Genomic DNA, 15920 nt, shown 5'->3' on the forward strand with positions numbered 1-15920 from the left:
TTGTAATTCATGAGTTTAACAGGTCTGGAAGTATTTCCGACAACACTGAACGTAGCTCCTCATTGGCGCCTGTGATTGGTCGAAACAAGCTAGGATCTCGGATGACGTAATGTTGCCGGACGTTGGCCGTTCGTCGCTGAATCAGCCCGCAGTACCATGACCATTGTCTAGCCATCTTTTGTCAAGACTCTCGTACAACAAATATTAAACAGCGACAGAGTGAGCCGACATGTGTATTATCTTTTTATGAATATTCCGTCATTTCAACGTACCATGGAGGAAAAAGACAGGCACTAACAGACCTAATGTGTTAGGTTAACCGTTAACTCCCCCCTCCTCCTGGTTATCTCGGCTCCGGTGCTGCTATGGGCGGCTCTCTGCTCCCCCTGCTAGCCGTCGTGCTGTCAGCTCAGGCGGGTGCTGGAGACCCAACCGAACCAGGCCATGTTGACGGAGCTCCGCCTTCAAAGATAGGTAAAGAATGCTCTGAGGAAATACACCAAAGCTAACCGCTGAATTTAGCTAATGCTAGCCCGCATTCACAGGGCTGTAAGCTAGTGATACTGAAACATAATGCTAGACTAAACTCCTGGTAATTGTGTTTCTTCACACCAGTGTGATCAACCTATTCCTGAATGATATGCTTATCGGATTTCTGTGGATCAGGATATCGTCTGCTGGCCAGCATGTTGCCAGTAAAATTAAATGTCGTTTGTAATGACAAGGGATTTTATGTCGATTAATTTGACCAAATACATTGGTGTGATAAAGATGAATTAACCTGGCATGGTACCTTAAATCCAGTCAGAGCAAATAGGTCTAACATCCCTTTCATCAACCTCACTACTCTCATCCTCATACGACCAAGATGTTGAGTTTTTTCTTATTCACGATCATGAGATCTGGGAAAAAGAATTATTAATGCTCACAAAGCAGGGGAAGGATATACAAAGTTATCAGCGTTTGCAAGTTTCAAAACTGGAGTGTAAAGCTTAAGGCTGAAGGATATGTGAAGATTCTGAAAGAAAACCTCAAGCAACCAGCAGCAAAACTGGATCTGGGTTGACGGATTTGTCTTCCAACATGACAACGACCCAAACATGCATGGCTCCTGGTGAAGAACTACCTCCAGAAGACCAAAGTGAAAGGTTATGGCTGGCCTGCACAAACCCCATTTAATCCCATTGAAAACAATAAAACATGTCTTGCTCTTTTTAACGGCACTTCGGAAATACTGAACAGGGGGTAATAGGTTCATCCCCACCTGTATTACATGTGCATTTTGATTTTTTATAAATCTCATATTTAGGAAGATAAATTAAAGAGCTGTTGTTCATATCATTCTTGCATGTGTATTTCAAGATATAAATCAAGCTGATTCCATCAAGTACTCTGGACAAACATCTAATAATGTAAGCTCAAACAATAAGAGCATACCCAATCTTTGTCCAGAGCCTGTAAAGCAACCCTGAATATGAAAACTCGACTAATTCAACTAATTTTACTTTGTTACATGTGCTGCTGTCGGACCAGGACACTGTAAAAACAGATTTTTAATCTTAATGAGCTTTTTCTCCTGGTCAAAGTAAGGTCGTCAGCACAGGTCAAACAGCATCATCTGCATTTATCTGCCAAACTGATAAGTACAGGTCTGTATGATTGACCAACCATTTATTCAAAACTCTCTGTCTGTTACCGTCTGTGTTCCAGCGGTGATTGGGGCCGGGATAGGAGGCAGTGCCACAGCTCATTTCCTGCGGCAGCATTTTGGCCCTGAGGTCCAGGTGGACGTGTTTGAGAAGGGGGAGGTCGGAGGCCGTCTGGCCACTGTAACTGTCAATCACCATGACTACGAGTCTGGAGGCTCCATCATTCACTCCCTCAACCTTCACATGCAGGACTTTGTCAAACAGCTAGGTTGGCTTTTACCCACATTCAAACACACATTACTAATCAATAAGATAAAAAGGGCTGATCCTCTAATAAAACTTATTGAATTATTTACTAACAGACTGACTGTAATTAGAATATGCAGAACCTGCAGAAACTCTTTCTTTTCCTGTAGAAAGTATAGATCACTTTGAAGAGCATTTAATTTCATTTTACATTCTTATCCATGTTTTCCTTTGATTTCCACATTAAATAGAAAAATTTGGAGGCAGACTCCTTCAACACACCCATCATAATTGATCTCTCTATATGTCTGTATTGCCGTCACACTGTGTCCACCTCTTAAGGTCTGAAGTATCGTCGCAGCATGGCAGGTAAAACCGCTGTATTCAACGGCGAAGAGGTGATTCTGGAGGAGACAGACTGGTACCTGCTGGACCTTTTCCGTCTGTGGTGGCGCTATGGCATCAGCTTCATACGCCTGCAGATGTGGGTGGAGGAAATTATGGAGAAATTCATGAGGTGAGTCAACTGTTTAGTCAAATGGCATGCTGGACAGTATGCTGCTGTGATGCAACGTAATCTATATTATGAAGATGTACTACCTAACATCAGTATTAATGATTTGTGACACTGTGGGTAAAAACAGGCCCATTGACAAACAATGAGGTATATATGCTCCAGTGCCATTTGCTGATGTTTGCCTGTTATGTTGCATAAATTTCAAGATGGCAAGCAAGTTCACCTACAGTGGCTTGCAAAAGTGTCCATATCCCTCGAATCTTTCCACAGTGTAAATATATGTGAAGTGAAAGGAAAATTATACATAGCTTTCAACATTTTTTACAAATAAAAATCTGAAAAGCGTGGTGTGCAAACGTATTCAGCCCCCTGGAGTCAATACTTTGTAGAGTCACCTTTTGCTGCAATTACAGCTGCAAGTCTTTTGGGGTATGTCTCTACCAACTTTGCACATCTAGAGAGTGAAATTTTTGCTCATTCCTCTTTGCAAAATAGCTCAAGCTCAGTCAGATTTGATGGAGAGCATCTATGAGCAGCAATTTTCAAGTCCCACCACAGATTCTCAATGGGATTAGGTATGGACTTTACTGGGCCATTCTAACACATGAATGTGCTTCAGTCTAAACCATTCCATTGTAGCTTTGCCTGCATGTTTAGGTTTGTTGTCCTGCTGGAAGGTGAGCCTCCACCCCAGTCTCAAGTCTTTTGCTGATTCTAACTGGTTTTCGTCCAAGATTGCCCTGTGTTTGGCTCCATCCATCTTGCCATCAACTCTGACCAGCTTCCCTGTCCTGGCTAAAGAAATGCACCCCCACAGCATGATGCTGCCATCCCAATGTTTCATGGTTGGGATGGTGTGTTCAAGGTGATGTGCAGTATTAGTTTTCCGCCACACATAGTGCCTTGCATTTAGGCCAAAAAATGCAATTTTGGTCTCACTTGACCAAAACAGCTTCTTCCACATGTTTGGTGTGTCCCCCACATGACTTTTGACAAACCGCAAAAGAGACTCCTTAAGGCTTTTTTTCAACAATGACTTTCTTCTTGCTGCTCTTCCATAAAGGCCAGATTTGTCAAGTGCACGACTAATAGTTGTCCTGTGGACAGGGGGTCCATTCGAATAGTCCATTTTGCTTGGGAAGGTTCCTAACTGAGTGAAATAACCTGGAAGTATTTTAATGTCAGCCATGATAAAGGCTGTTCAAATTCTGTAACTGAAAAGGAAAGGAGCTTCATTACTTCCTCTATTATCTCTTTTAGCCTAGGAAACACTGGACCATCTTTTACCAAGGAAGAGATGAAAAGATGACCCACAATTCTTTGCGTAAACTTCATTTAAAGTGACACACCTGTTGACACTCATCAAAACAAGCGATCAACTTGACTTTAACTTTACTAACCCAGATTTAAACAGTAAAAATCATTGTAAAACTTAAAATACATATGATAAACGGAAGGCAGTAGGGATGAACAAAGGAATATTACAGACATGAAAACTATATCAGTCCACTTATGATAACGATTTCATGTCTTCTCATTTCTATTTTTATCCAAACAGTAAACTGATCAGTCAGTATTTCAAACTGCATTTGTTTTGCTATTTTAAAATATTAAAGTAAATGGGATAAACGTTTCTGAATCACAACCAATTAAAGTGATAAAGTCGGCGTGTTGCCATATTGTGATTATTGTATTTATCATCATGATTATGCAAGTAAGACACGGTTTATAGAGCTTTTAACATAACAAGCGGAAAGAAAGACGGAAATAAAAGGACTTGAATATTGTTCATCTAGTCGAATTAACTTTGCCGAGAGTTCAGATTAAGACAAATGTTTCTGTTGTTCTAGATGTTCACAGTCACAGTTCCTCATCCTGAGGGGCTTTAGGATATAAAAATCTTAATGAGCTCATCACCGAGGTTTTCACATTTCATTTGCTGCACATGAAAACAAGGAGAATGCAGTGAGTGGTAGGTGCGAATTTTGTAGTCTATCAACGTTAAATTGTAGTTTTTACATAAATAATACACGTCACATCCGCCTAGGGAAAGTGCAGTCGGATTCCCTAATCACCACTGTTCTCCTTTCCTATCCTCTTACTCCCACCTTTCCTTGACCCTGTGATGTTTTTAGCTGTGGTTAAGGAAAAGTGAATAGGAAAGGACTTAGGAGGTAATTTTTTTGGACTTTTCGAACAGACCCAGGATCTCCCACCTGAGCTGTGGATCTCTGCAGCTCCTCCAGAGTTACCATGGGCCTCTTTGTGGCTTCTCTGACCTGATCCGTGCTCTCCTCGCCCAGCCTGTAAGTTTAGGTGGACGGCCATTTCTCTGTAGGTTTGTAGTTGTGCCATGCTCTTTCCATTTTTGGATGATGGATTGAATTGATTGGGATATTTTTATTTTTATAACTTAACCCTGCTTTAAACTTCTCCAAAACTGGTGTGTTCCTTGGTCTTCATGGTGCTGTTTGTTCACTGATGTTCCTTAACATACATCTGAGGCCTTCACAGAACAGCTGTATTTATACTGAGATTAGATTACACACAGGTGGACTTTACTAATTAGGTGACTTCTGAAGGCAGTTGGTTGCACTGGATTTTATTCATGGGTATCAGACTCCAGGGGGCTGAATACTTTTGCATACCACACTTTTCAGACTTTCATTTGTAAAAAAATTTGAATGTCATGTATAATTTTCCTTTCATTTTGCAATTATGGGCCACTTTGTGTTCGTCTATCATGCAAAATCCCAATGTAATCTGTTGTTGTAATGTGAAGAAAAATGAAAAAAGTTAAAGGGGAATGGTTACTTTTGCAAGACACTGTATTTGATGATTCAGACAAGAGGTGTTTTATTTGGCAGAAGAAGTCTCCTTTGTAAAGCTTCATTTGTTTTGATGGTTGAATATGACAGAAAATGTTGGCAGTGTGGGAGTCTTTCACTGTGTCTGAGGAAGATAAGAATAGCGATAATAATAATAATCATACTAATAACTTTTTTTTTTTATTCAACCTTTAAAACCAGATGTTTAAAAAGTGCTATTTCACTCATGCTTTTTTCTCTAGGTGTTCAAAAATGATGTAGTTACAAAAGTCACAGTAAAACGTACCAACTGAAGAGTTTTTCTTGGTTAAAATGCCACAAAAGGTCGATCCCTTATACACAGTAAAAATATGTATAGAGGTAAACATTTTTTACTGCTCCCCATGCAGCTGAAATCACTGAAAAACCTTAAATCACTGTGGGACGTTTAAAGCATGAAGGAATTCATTCTTATGAATGACAACCCTGATAACGTCTGCTCAAAATTTTATGTGTATCTGTAGAAAAGCTCTCTTACAGCTCCATGAACTAAATAATACACTAGAAACAGTGTTGATGTCATCGAAGAGACGAGTAGATATTAGGTTGCACACGACCTTCATTGTGATAAATAAAGTCCACAGATCAATTATTTCGCTGCATCTCTGTTATCTGCAATCAGGTTCTGCTTTAAATGTGAAACAGCTGCATATTTGTACTTTAGCCCTCCATTCCATTTCATTAACGTTGATTTCCTCCCTCAGGAAGTGTTTATCTGTCTGTATCACTTTTGTTTTCCTTCTCTATATCATCAACAGAAAGTCTCCTTATCCCTCTTGTTGCCCCAGTGTTGTTGTTTTTTTCTTGCTATGAACAGCCTTTATGAATCCTAACTTAAGATAGAAATGATGAAGAAGATGAACATTTTGTGGTGTTTTATAACTGTCTACTAAAAAAACAGCTATTGTCTTGGTAACATAACTGACTGACCACTCATTTTGATTGTACTGTAGGATCTATAAGTACCAGGCTCATGGATACGCCTTCAGCACCGTGGAGGAACTCCTGGACTCTCTTGGGGGGAGTGGCTTCATAAATATGACTCGGAGGCCGCTCTCTGATTCACTCCTGGAGCTGGGTGTGTCACAGCGTTTCATCGATGAAGTTATCGCACCCATCATGAGGGTCAACTACGGACAGAATGTCAGCATCCCAGCTTTTGTAGGTCAGTGCGAAGAAACCAGAGGAGGGAGAAGGGTGATGAAGAGCTGAGGAGAGACAGGGAAAGCAGTAGCAAGAAAGAGACTGGTGCTGAAATTGGGGCCTGTGAGGAGCTGAACAGTCATGTCTCTGCTGATGTAGGTGAGGAAAGGAGAGGAAAAAGAGGGTGACAAGGAAAAGAGAAGCAGGGAGACAATAATAGAGGAGAGGAGAAGTGGAAGGTGAGAAGAGGTTGGCTTGTGTGAGCCAGAGAAAAAGAAAGCGTGTGGGCAGCTGATAATTGGTTTATGGCACTTGGCACTGTCTGTTGAGAGTGAGCTAATGTGTGTATGTGTGTGTGTGTGTGTGTGTGTGTGTATGTGTGACAGGCGCTGTGTCTTTAGCTGGTGCCCAGAACAACCTGTGGGCAGTGGAAGGAGGCAACAAGCTGGTGTGTTCAGGCCTACTGAAGATGGCCAACGCCAACCTGCTGCAGGCACAAGTCACCTCCATCTCCCCGCTCTACTCAGGTACTTCACATGATGCTGGCTGCATTGACAGACCTTGACCCGATGTTAATTCATCTTTAAGGATTGTTTATCAGTGTCCACAGGCCATCAGAATGTGTACTGCTTTGCACGACAGGACAGAAAAGTCATAAAGTTTAGCCTCATTCATCCTGATCTGTCGGCTTCTATTTTAACAATGTATTAAATTCTGGGATGTTTTGGATACAAAACAGTTGGAAGAGGCACTGCCGAGGTTACCAACCAGGAAAGGCCAGGATAATAGAACTTTCATAGCTACTAATTATTTTTGTAATTGTAACCCTACTGAATACTTAATGCAGGAATTAAAGGCTCCACTTGTACATACAACGATATTAAATTTTGGCTTTCCCACAGCATAGTAATAATTCTGCTATTATTATTATAATTTTTTTAGATAAATGTTCAGAAGTGTACATACTAAGGGGGTTGTTCTTTTAAAATGAATTGAATTTTCATGGAAATTTCAGGGAATTTGTTTTTTTGTGTTGTTTTTGACAATTTCATGGAATTTTAGGGAATGTATTTATACATTTTTCAGAATTTTCAAATTCATTTTAGGGGGACTTTTCTTGTAATGTTGGGAGAATTTGCTGTAAGGATATTTAAGGGAATTTACTTGAAATTTTTCATGGAAATTTGGGAGGATATACTTGCATATTTTGGAGATTTTTAATGGTATTTTCCTGGGCTTTTGGAAAAAATTGGAAAATTGGAGAAATATGTTAGTATGTTTTGGGGAGCTTGACAGGAAATTTGAGAAGGTTTGGAGAGGGGGCGGTCCTTTAAAAATGTAAAGAATATTCAAGGATATTTCAGGGAGTTCGTTTGGATGTTTCCAATGTATTCATGGAAATTTTGAGAATGTATATGCACATTTTCCAAGAAATTTTAGGGGGATTTGAAATTTGGGGGTTTTCTTGACAATTTTGAGGAATTGACATGATATATTTGGGGAATTTTTATTGGATTAGGCTTTATGATAACATTTAACTGAAACATTTGCAAAATATATTAAAAAAAATTTGGGTACTTTTTCATGGGATACATAAACAACAAATGTTTAAGTGTGTTCTGATGTTTCAATTCAGCAGGGCTCACTTATCCCGAATATGTGGGAGAAGCTAAAAATGCATTCATCAAACAATTGTAAACAATCTAATATTTCAATTTTGGGTTTGAAATCCTTTTTGTGAGAATAGAAATTATAATCATGTAAATTTAAATATCATATTTTTGTTATACTTTAATTTTTGAAGCCTTTTATAAGTAAAACTCCCTTTATCATTCTCATGTAAAAATGTTTAGTCTTAGCCTTTTCTAACAAGTCAGATTACTTTATTGGGATTTTTGATGTCTAAACTGAACCATTTCCAACTTCACAGCTCTTTTAGGTAAACACCTCTGAGGTTTATATTGAAATTATTTAATGAATCTGCCATTTGGTAAGGTGTTGTTGACATTACCTAAGTATATTTCCTTTACAGGTGAGTCACCTCAATACGAGCTGAGCTTCAGCACAGCAACAGGAACAGGGTCGGAGGTGTATGACATTGTGGTATTGGCGACACCGCTTCAGGCCAGTGTCAGGTCTGGAGTCCAGTTCAGTGGTTTCAACCCCCCCTTTGACGAGCTCCCTGGCAACTATCACAGCACCGTAGCAACCATCATCCACGGTTACCTCAACACCTCCTTTTTTGGTTTCCCGGACCCACGCCTGTTCCCCTTTGCCAGCGTTTTGACAACTGAGACGCCAGATTTGTTTTTCAACAGTGTGGCCAGTGTTTGTCCCGTCAACATCTCAACAGGCTTCAGACGTAAACAGCCACAAGAGGCCGGAGTTTATAAAGTGTTTTCACCTCAACCTCTGGAGAAGAGTCAGCTCAAAGCATTGTTCAGGTCGGCATCTTCCTCAGTAACCATGCTCTGTTTAGTGCCACTGCATGATTTGATGGTTACTACCTTTACAGATTTGTTTTTCTTGAAATTAAAGGAAAAAAAAAACAAATTTACTAAAGCCAATGTCAGACCACATGTTTAAACCTCCCAAAATTTCTTTTCATTATCACATGTAACAAAACAAGCAGCACACATCACTGCAATAGATCTAGTGGTTTTATAGAAACTTCTGTTTAGATCAAAATGGATGATCAACTGAAAGACCAGCATTGTTATGTAACTGATGCTGCTATTGTTGCTAGAAAGCTGATATTAACTCAGCCAGCCACCACCATGTTAGCCTTTTTAAACTTTTGTTTTGTTTTGTTTTTTAAGTATGAAGAGTACATTCAACATGTAAAGTAACATCTCTCCTCCTGCCTCTCAGGTCGTACTACTCGGTGCAGGTGACAGAGTGGCAGGCCTACCCTAGTTACAGCAGCAGTCAGGGCCTGCCACCTGTAGAGCTCCACCCAAATCTCTACTACCTCAACGGCATCGAGTTGGCCGGTAGTGCCATGGAGATGAGCTCAGTGGCGGCAAAGAACATCGCTCTGCTGGCTTATCATCGCTGGAACAGACAGACAGACATGGTGGACCAGAAAGATTTGATGCACAGGATCAAAACTGAACTATGACCTGGTCTGCTTTAAGATGAAGCCTGCTCAACAAAGTTAGTGGAGTGTTTATACTGTGAAGCAGAGGAGAAGGCGTCAGGGTAACTTAATAGCGGTGGATTTTGTTTTTTTCAGGGCCAATACTGATAGCGATTATTAGTTGTTCATGAGACCGCTTACCAATATTTGGAACCAACATGCATTTATTACAAAGCAGAGAATATACTTAATGTGGCAAAAGTAAAGTTACACCATTAAAAAAATGAGGGAAATAAACAATTTAGCCCTAGCTCTATCAGCATGAGAAACTTAATAGAGCAAAACAGTAGCTGCAGGAACACGGGAAGTAATTCCACATGCTCACTCTGTCAGTGGCATCCAGGCTTAAGTGTTGATTGGCATTATATATTTAGCCAGTCAGATTGTAATGTATGCACGGCATTTGGTGAGGCTGTGAAGAGTGAGTAAAGCCAGAAGGGAAGACACACCTTGCAGTGAAGTCAAAGTAGCCCACTTTTTGATTAATTTATTTTATTGATTATTGGTAAAATAAAATGCAGACACCGATTATTGGCCAGATGCCAAAGATTGGCCTCAATAATCAGCCAGGCCAATAATCAGTCAACCCCTGTAACTGTTACTCCTTTAGCACCTAATATCCAAACGCTGAACTGCACACTGGCACATCCAATACTTAGTCATGACTACAGATGGCATCTTCAACACCAGACAGTTTACTGATATATTATACCCTGACCCTGCTTTTTATTAAATAATACATATATTGTCAGACAGGAAAAAAACAGTATATAAAGTCTTAAGCTAATTTAAACCCCAATGTGAAAGGCATTTTCAGGACAGTTTTTGATTTCACTATTTGCTCTGCTCATATGCCAGTAACACTGTTAATATATGACACATTTATCAGACTTGGAATGGGATTGATTGCTTTTGGTAATTAGTGATTTCATCCAAAATTTGAGCTGCAGGCAGCTTTTCCTTGCCAAGAGAGGAGAAAAACCAAACAACCATGGAAAACGCCAACAAAAACAGTTTTCTTGTAATGTGAATGAAAGGAGAACCAGTCAAAATGTGGCTGGTAATGGTCCGTGTAAATAAAGGAAAATGCATACAAATCAAAAGAACACTTAATAAGAGCATGAATAAAACATTGTTAAGGCTGCTGTAGCATTAGTTCAGGCACTGAATGAACTTGAAACAGCAGGAGGTATATCTACTGTCTATAAATGTAAAGACTGTTCGAACTGCAATATTGAGCCCTTGTTTGTTAATTTATAAAATAATTCTGCAGTGAGTCATGGACGTGTCTGCTGCTGCTATGCTCTGTTGCCCCTTTCATCAGACTGTTTTATTATCTTCTCTTCCTGCTGCTTTTGTTGCGTAATCCAGCGGAAAGATTTTTTTTTTTTCTGGGGGGAATGCAGCCAACGAGCTTTCACACTGGACCAAATACAAGCAGAGGACAGAACTGTGGAGCTGCTGCTACTGATGATGATGATAATGACACTTTTCTCCACTGTTTTCTCTCTGAACCATGTTAACACCCACCATTTTTAATTACTATGATAGTCTTAGTAAACACATGGAGATAGAGCTGGACCTTAACGAGCAGAAATGGCAAGTGCACACACATTTACACACCACGGACCGTTGATTATTGTTAATTATTCTAAGATTATCAGATATACATTGTTTCGGTCTTTTTTATGATAAAAGATGATACAATGACAGTGATATTTGGACTGAAGCAGTTTTCTGGACTCAACAAAAGTTACCACAGTTGACTAAATGCACTGTGACTCCATCAACAAAATCACAAGAACATTGTATCCAGTGATGATAAATCAACAACACCCTTCTTCCCAAGGACAATGTTAAAAAAAGTCTTGGTTTTAATTTCATCAAATATTTGTGGCATTATTACTTTTATGAACTGATGTTAAACAAATGAAAACAATGAGCTGCATGGATAGTAGCATGTCCTAATTTATTTTTAATAACTCTTAGAACAATTCCTCTGTTATCAGGTAGAGACAGCTCCATGACATGGTTTTAGAAGCCAAAAAAAAAAAAAGTTAGGTCAATAAATTGAGTTTTATGTGGTTAAAGATCCTGAAAAATTGAAGAAAGTGCCCCTCAAGTTTGGATTGTTTCCAAGTTAAAGAATGATATCTTTCCCTCTGTTTTTAATTCAATATTAACGAAAAGTTGCTGAGGTGATCTGCTCTTCTTTTATGGCCAATGAGTTAACTTAAATTTTTTTTTTTTTTTTTTTAATGTCAAGAAGGGCTCTTGAGCTTTAGGAATTTATGTAAACTAGAATCTAAACTCAAATCTATACTGTTCGATCATATAATTTACACATTGAGTAAACATATGGTGAGTCAAACCTTTAAACAATCAAAAGGTATTCAGCTGACACAAAAGAAACATACTATGGGTAAACTGTCCCAAACTATTGGAGGCAGTATTTTGACAATTACAGACGAGGACAAAATTATTAGCCCCCTATGAAAATGTATGTTTTTACCAAACATTTCCCAAGAGCTGTTAAACAGAGGGAGGATTTAAGACAGCTTTTCCAAATATCCTAGTTTTATTTTGGATGTTTTCATTATTGTACTTTGCACACAGAAATAAATTATTTCGCAAAAAACAGAAACTACTATGGGGGGAGGGTGGCCTGGTAGTTGAGGGCGCTCCCCATGTGCGCGGGCGGCCCGGGTTCGAATACGGCCTGAGGCTCTTTACTGCATGTCTCTCCCCCACTCTTGTTTCCGACAAGAGTGGGGGAGACCCTGTTTCCGACTCTATCCACTGTCCTCCTCTATCTAATAAAGGCACAAAAATGCCCAAAAATAAATCTTTAAAAACAGAAGCTACCAGAAGCCCCCTTAATATTTTACCTTTTTGTTGAGCCACAGCACAAACCACTGATGTTCAATGATGTGGTTTAACTTTATAATGCTCAAAGCCTGTAAAATTAAGTTAAAACTGAGGGTTATTTTTCAATTTACACAGTTTAAAGACTTGCAAGGGTTTGTGCTGTTACTGGAGAAAGCATCATGGAAAAAAAACGAAATCACTTTAGACCAAAAGACCATAATTTTATTTCTGCGTGCAAAGAAAAAAACATTATGCATCCAAAGTAAAACTAGGATATTCGGGAAATCTGTGATAAAAATTCCTTTCTCTATATTTGTGAAAAACAGAAACTTTCATAGGGGGTCAATAGTTTTGTCCTCATCTGTATGCTGGGATACTTTTTCCAAGTAAATCAACAAAAATGCTTTTAAAGATTCAAAATAAAAGGCAACTGTTTGCAGTAAAAGCCAGCTGTTATTCATATTTTAAACAAGAAATCATTAGATTCATATTACCAAAGCATCAGTGTGTATCCAGCTGTTTCCTATTAAAGCTAATTTATTGGAAACTCCATCAGCCATTGTAAGATCAGTCTAAATAGAGCAATGATTAACATGTCATCAAGATTTTAAAAAGTGCTTCAACAGGAATATGATTTCTTGTTATATTTTATGTAAATTATTTGTTTATTAGTTTCTATTAATTGTGGGACAGTGGATTCTAAGCAAACATGAAATGTCTTTGTAAGACGAACTGATAAAACTCATTTACAGCTTAAACTCCACCAAAAGATAAATGAAGGTTTCTTTGTGAGAGATTATACAACATTAAGACTGAGAATTGCTGGATTAATCATTCACAGCTTGTTGAATTTTAGAAGGCTTTTTAAATATAAAAACTATTCCTTGAAATTAACTACAACTGATAGATTAATGTGGATATAATAGAAAGCATTATAGTTCTCTATTCTGAGGGATGGATGTATCGAAGACTGTGGTAAGGATAAGACGACATCAGCCATTTGGTGGTCATCATAAACACTGTCTTTAACTTACTTTAGATCAACCTAAAAGAGGTGCCGCTTAGGCGGTTCTTAAGCCTCCTGACAGCCAAAACATGCTGGCTTGTAGTGATAACAGTCACATCCTTAATTATGCTTAACTTATCCTTAAAACCAAAACTTATTTAACCTTTATTTTACCAGGTAGTCCCATTGAGATCAGAGATCTCTTTTCCAAAGGAGACCTGACCAAGACTGGCAGTAAGACATAGTTTTAAAAATCAAACACACTCCAACTCACACAGCTCACAATAAACAATAAGTACAGTCATAATAAAACACAAGCTAAAACAGTGGCATACAGAAAGCCTGGTTAAAAGTGTTTTCACTAGGGCTTTAAAAGCATGCAGAGTCAGCAAATTTTGCAGTTTAAAATCAGTCTGCACACTGTTCAGACTTTGGGAATGGTAAATTGCACAACGGCAAACGAACGCAGGTTGTGCAATCCAGCCTTCAAGATCGGAAGAAGGGAAAGGTAGTCCAATATTTTGCCTAGAATGGTCTTAAGAGTGAAGACACACTAAAGTCCAAGACAATGCATAGTTAATGCAGTCTGACTGGCTTTAGAGTATGAAGTTCAATGGTGAGGAATAAATCCACAATTAGTAATAAATCACAGAGCTCCGTGATATACACTGTCCAACATATGAAGACCTTGAGTAGAGGCATTTATGAACAATAAATCACCATAATCAAGAATAGGTAAAAAAGTAGATTTAACCAGTCTCGTTTTGACCATAACAGAGAAACAGGACTTGTTTCTGTAGTAAAAACTTCAGCTTTTTAGCAACATACTGAATTTGTTCCTTAAAAGACAAGATTTCTCAAACAAAACACCTTAATATTTAAAAGAAGATACCGACTAAATATCTTGACTGACCTTTGTGACAATTTTCTCTGACTGTTCTTTTTGCTGTTTATGAGGATGTTAACAACATGACTTTAGTTTTATCTGCATCTTAGTACAAGTTGCACCTGGCATGGCTGGTCTTGGACTAAATGAAGATTAGTAAAAGCTTGAGTAGGCTGAGGTGCACAGCAGTGAATAACTGTGCCATCAGCATAAAAATGAAATGAGTTGGTTTATATAGTTGGTAAATGACAGTGGGTCCAACACTGAACCTTGTGGCACCTTCTTCTCAATGTAGTATCTTAGAGGTAACACCCTCTAACTGAACAGTCTGGGTTCAACCGGTCAGCTAGTTAGCAAACCAATCGACAGCATAATAACAGTTGCATAGTCCTGGGACCTTGACCCTCCCTGGAGGTGGTAAAAGCATACAATATGGTACAAAGCATCATGTATAAATCTATATTTTAGGTATAGTTATGTACATTTTACTTACTACTTTACCATTTGGAATCATAATAAATTTGTCTTTGTTGTTTGGAAAGCATCCAGCGACCCCCCCTTCAGTGTCTCGCGACCCCCCTGGGGGTCCTGACCCCCACTTTGGGAACCACTGCAATAAGATACTATAATATTATAGATTGTTAGATGAAATGAGTACAGAAGACAAATGTGACTGCTGACCTTTATCATACATATGTTTATTTCTGATTTCTACGGCATCTGTCAGCATATTTCATCTGCTTTTAAGCAGAACAGTTTAAATGTAAATCATGTACAATATTGTAACTGCTCAAAATTAAAAGCATTACACTTATGCCTTGAGTTTTTTTAAAATTCCTTAATCATAACACATTTAAGATATCTTTATTATTAAAGTTTCAACAATATACTTATGGAAAATACATATGTATAAAATACCCAATATAAATTCAAAAGTCTATTCAGGTTTAATTTTCTTCGACCAGAAGGCTCAGGAAAGGAAAAGTTATAAGGTAATGTGTCACAAACGGGGTTTAGGTTAGTGACTGATGCTATCAAACTCCACCATGCAATGAGGTCCTAAATCTGCCTGGCAGCCAAACTTATTTACACACCAAGTAATTTATTAGACTTTATTTCATCATGGTCTTTATGCCTTATGTCTGTCCCCTAGATCACAAATCCAGATAGAGCTTTACTGGACCCACGCTGCAGAAATTTACTGTAAAACTGATTTTCTCTGTTAATGTAACTTAAAATAGGAATTCTATAATTTCTGATGATTTTAATGCTTTTTATGTATTCAGTATTTTCCTGGGAAGTTAAATAATGGGCCCTTTGTGTGCTCCTCAGCTTCCCATCAGCACTAACACAATCACAATGCTGCTAACAGAATCAAAGGGTAAAATTGGCAAACAAAATGTCCCAAGACATATGACTCAATCTACTGTAACAAGGGTCACTTGTTCTGCTTTCAGTTTAATACTGCGACAGCATGTTGTTGACTTGATATAAAGTCACTCAAGTCAAAATGTTGCACATTAAAAAACAGAAATCCCCAATATGTATTCAAAGTATAGTCGAAAGATTCTCAACTTTTCCTCTCCATTTTATAAGCTG

The 15920-nt window shown here is 38.5% G+C and overlaps 1 protein-coding gene across 1 annotated transcript; it reads left to right on the plus strand.

Annotated features, from left to right (window-relative positions):
* The first annotated feature begins 140 nt into the window (after positions 1-140).
* On the plus strand, positions 141-11513 carry LOC121518342 (prenylcysteine oxidase-like). The gene is made up of 7 exons (XM_041800590.1): positions 141-474; positions 1711-1917; positions 2238-2412; positions 6233-6444; positions 6809-6949; positions 8455-8866; positions 9294-11513. The coding sequence occupies exons 1-7, from the start codon at positions 366-368 to the stop codon at positions 9541-9543; spliced, it is 1506 nt and encodes a 501-aa protein (XP_041656524.1). The 5' UTR covers positions 141-365; the 3' UTR covers positions 9544-11513.
* Positions 11514-15920: the final 4407 nt, after the last annotated feature.

Source organism: Cheilinus undulatus, linkage group 12 (genome assembly GCF_018320785.1).
Source record: "Cheilinus undulatus linkage group 12, ASM1832078v1, whole genome shotgun sequence".
Taxonomy (NCBI): Eukaryota; Metazoa; Chordata; class Actinopteri; order Labriformes; family Labridae; genus Cheilinus; species Cheilinus undulatus.